We start from the raw sequence: 4,216 nt of genomic DNA, 5'->3' as shown, positions 1-4,216 counted from the left end.
CTAGAACTCTCAATTAGAAAATGTACACAAGAAAAGCAGCAAAACCAAAAACAAAAATATCTACGTTCATATTTTTTCATCATGACGAGATCAGTGGTGTGGTTGGCAGAAAGAGTGAACAACATCTGGCACAGGCAGGATCCATCTGGAATGTTAGTGGACAACAGGATGGTCCAATTAGATATCAAATTTTATTTAAAAATAAACAAAAAAACTCTGAGTGCCACCCTGTCCTCCCCTAAAACCTCATTGGTCCTTCTCTCCCAAGCTCAAAACATAGAACTCTGTCCAAGGAGCTCAGAATGTCCCAAACAAGTCCCAGATTTCCGCTGTTAGAAGCTTTCCATATATGGGAAAAAGAACTGGATGTTCCTTTCCAATTATGGAACACAAAAATCTCCAAGAGTTCTGATTGTGCAATCACCTCGAGCAATAAATCTCTTTCAGCTCATAAAGTTGCTTAAACCGTGGAATTACTTTTGTTTTTGCATTCTTAGTGTTGATTGGAGGAGCAGCAAGACAGAGCGTCAATTTTTTCCGCAGAGCTCAAAATGGCCGCCCCAGCGAGCAACGCAAATAAAAACAGCACACAAATAAACAAACGCAGAATGACAAAGCAACATTCAAGCAGCATGTATGTAGGACTTCTCTCCACCTCCGCCTTACCCTTCTTTTTTTCACTGCTCTCTCTCTCTCGGAGCAAGTCCTTAAAGTTACTTGTTTCCTTGTTAGCGGGACAAAGTGTCCACCCGAGAGAGAGTACAATCTCAATGCAACTTGGTAGTGTGGTATATAAAAAATCAAATCAAATCAAAGCACAGGTTCAGAGAATTTACAAAGCAGACCTGGACCACGTTACTTTTGACCTGGATTCCATTGCTTTTATCTTGTGTGATGCCGAATGGGAATTCCTGTCGGTTGTTTGTGCTTCCACCAACAAAATTGTTTGCTTTGGGGGATGCAAAATGGTTGCAGAAGGGTAACATGTCAAGTAGAAAAAGAATTGCTGTTTGAAGTTGCTCACCCCATGATTCATCTTCTTTTTTTCTTCTTTTTGATTTGGGCAAAAAACATCAATCCAGCTCTGAAGTTACGGCGGCGAGTAAGGGATAGTCCTGTTATGTGCAGTCATAGTTAAATATTAAAGAAGGCTTATCAGTTCTACACCATAGTGCCTAATCTGCACCTGAGTTTATTCACTTTTTAGATAATTGAGGATTTGTATATATGGGCAAGATTCTGACTTAATGCAGACGGGCAACCTGAAAAACAATCTCAAGGTTCAAAGTGGAATTAAGGAAGTAAGGCTTTCTTTGAGCTTCTCTTGAACTCAGTTCCCATTTTTAGGGCTTTTTAAGTGGAATGTTAGAGCCAGAAAGCACGTTGTCCTTCCAGCATGATTTTATTCTTTCAAGATATATCTCAAAGAGTTTGAGGCTCCCTAGTTCCTCTCTTTACTGTGATTGCAGCTGCACTTTGCATTAAAATCCCCCCTCCCTCCTGGATAAAAGCTCTGCAGCTCTTAGCCTTTATGTATGTGTTTCTTTGCGATGCTAGTACTTTGAGAAGCTTATTTTACTTTATGGTGCACGAGTGGAGGTAATATGGAAACTGTTAGAGGCAGATAGGAAAGGCAATGTTGTCATAAGAAACAAATTGCCCATTTACATCACTTCAGTGTGGTTTGAGTACTGCCCCTCAACTTAGCCGTCCAGCGTATCTTCCCCATTAAAATACATTCTTCATTGATACTTGACACTAATTAGCAGTACAAGTTTAAACCACTCAAAAGTATATACTGCATCATCATACAGTTAATGGTATAGAGCTAAAGTGATGCACAACCTGCTACCCAGTGTGCAACGATCCTTTAGGGTGCATCCGAGTGCTAGTAAAGAACTTGAATTGGAAAGAACCCAAAAAAAGCTACCACTACCATACACTAAAAAGACATGGATTAAATTTGGAGGGCACCACTAAGAAGGAAATGAAAAAGACTAAAGGATCATGAAACCTGAAATGTTTAAGTCTATATATCCATCTCTCTTACCCTGCTATACAACTGAAATGGTTCACTCATTTTTTGATTAAGCACAAGCATAAATGCTAGAATATCATATTTGTTTGTCCTTTACCCTGTTTCATCCATCTCGCCTCCCATTGACAACCATCTTTAACTTTTCTACACTTCATTTCACCAAAAGTACCACCACAACTCTCTTTCTCCCTTTGTGCACTACCCACATTCTTTTTCAAATTATATTACATAGTTTTTTTTGTTTTCTTTTTTTTGTACATACTTTTTGTGTTATAGTTCTTTGTATAGTATAGAACTCTAGAACTTTTTTTGGCAGCTTCTTTCTTTCTTAAAGGAAAGTCCAAATCATCAGCTGTAGCATAACATTAAGACTTCTCCTTCTTGGCTGAAAAAAAAGGTGGAAAGGAAAAGATAACTCTAAAATGTATTCCTTCCTTTCTCAAATCTTCTCCCTTACAAATCTGCTCTCCTCCCCTACCCCCACTCATCAACCCCTCCACCCTTTTAAACTGTCGCTCCCAGGAGCTCTTCGGACTTGGCCATGATCTCATTTTGGTTGGAGTCCAATCCGTAGAACTTAACCTTCAGCCCATCGACCGGGTGGACAACGGGCACCGTGATCACGCGGGGGAAGTTCCGCGTAGCCAGCTCGAAGCGGCTGGTGCAGGCCAGCTCAATCGCCAGGATGCGAAGGAAGAGGGTGGCGAGCTGCTTTCCCAGACAGGACCTGACGCCGCCACCAAAAGGCAGATAGTGGAAGCGTCCTTCTTTGTCTTCACTCCGCTCCTGACTGAAGCGGTCAGGGTCAAAGGCATCCACATCTTTGAAGACGGCAGCAGTGTCGTGGGTGTCCCGAATGCTGTACATCACACTCCAGCCTTTGGGAATCTGGACTCCCTGGAGACAGAAGACCAGAATTCATAACAATGAAAAATAATTGTTCACTTAGCCACCATAAGCACATATGACCAATTAATTTGGATAACAATCTGATTTCTGTTGTTGTATCCCCAAGAAGTAATTGTGAACTTTTCTGCTAATATGTGTTCTTCCATATTCAAACCATCTTTTCTCTGTTCATACCAGAATACAGCAATATGAGAAGCATTTAGGGTCCTTGATCAATCCAGGAACCCATTGGAATAGAATAGAATAGAATAGAATAGAATAGAATAGAATAGAATAGAATAGAATAGAATAGAATAGCCCATTACTGTCATTGTACGTGTACAATGGAAACAGTCTGTTGATTTAACATCTGGCTGCAACACCCATTTTTTTTCAGGCGTGCAGAGTATCAGAAGATATGTGGGCTAGGACCTTCTTTTTCTATCCAGTGGTCATTGTTAATGAATGCAAATACATTAAAGAAGCAAATAAAGTCAAAATCATCATAAATAGTTTCACTGCTGAATTCATCTGTGATGGTGATCAGGACATTGGAACACTTTTTGTACCAAAATTCGTTTCCATTGCCAGTGGTTCTCTCTTCTTTAAATACAGATAGCTATTTAAAGAGGTCCATCCTTGGTAATTTTCCTCTAAACCTCCCCTTCCCTCCTTTTGTGTGATGAGACTCTTGGTACTCTTGTAATGATTCTTGTAGTGTCTGCAGGTTGTGAACCAACACCTACACCATTCATTTGAATGGTAACTCGATGGTTCTTCTAGTTGAGTTTCTGACCTTTTGGGTAGATTTGATATGACAGAACTACCACTGCACAAAAATATAACGGGAAATAAAAGCTGACATTGAGTAGCATTGATTTAAAAAAGAAAATTCATGTTAAGGCAAGCATGCTGCACAACAAGAGGTACATGAAGATGTGAAGGATGTACTGTTCTAGGGACACTTACGTCCAGTTCGAAGGTCTGCATGGCGGTTCGGTAGGCCCCAGAAACAGGAGTAAAGAGTCTCAGCACCTCCTTGATGACACAGTCCAGGTACTTCAGGCTGATAATGGTGTCGAGTCTCAGTTCTGCTTCTGGGCAGAGGCAGCCGTTGTGAAGGAGACCCCTGGATCTCAGTTCCTCCCTCAGGCGCTCAAGGACTTGCGGGTGGCGGAGGAGCTGCATGATAAGGGAGGTGCTTGCGCTGGCAGTGGTGGCAAAGGCAGCAAAGATCAGCTCAATGGTTGATTCCTGTGGGTCAGCAAACAGATACGATGGTGTATTAGT

General features: G+C 41.2%; 1 protein-coding gene across 1 annotated transcript in view; it reads right to left on the bottom strand.

Moving 5' to 3' along the window:
- Window positions 1–6: 6 nt before the first annotated feature.
- The window catches only part of cyp26b1 (cytochrome P450, family 26, subfamily b, polypeptide 1), a 37,339-nt gene continuing 33,129 nt past the window's right edge, over window positions 7–4,216 (bottom strand). The window contains exons 6-7 of the mRNA XM_005750544.1: window positions 3,896–4,180; window positions 7–2,935 (exon numbers count right to left, since the gene is read on the bottom strand). Of these exons, the coding sequence (XP_005750601.1) occupies window positions 2,543–2,935; window positions 3,896–4,180 (678 nt within the window). The 3' untranslated portion in view covers window positions 7–2,542. The remainder of the gene's footprint in view (window positions 2,936–3,895; window positions 4,181–4,216) is intronic.

This window comes from Pundamilia nyererei, unplaced genomic scaffold (assembly GCF_000239375.1).
Source record: "Pundamilia nyererei isolate P.nyererei 1_Seehausen unplaced genomic scaffold, PunNye1.0 scaffold00277, whole genome shotgun sequence".
Classification (NCBI taxonomy): Eukaryota; Metazoa; Chordata; class Actinopteri; order Cichliformes; family Cichlidae; genus Pundamilia; species Pundamilia nyererei.
Note: the sequence above shows the minus strand (reverse complement) of the source record. Positions and strands in the feature narration are given on the sequence as shown.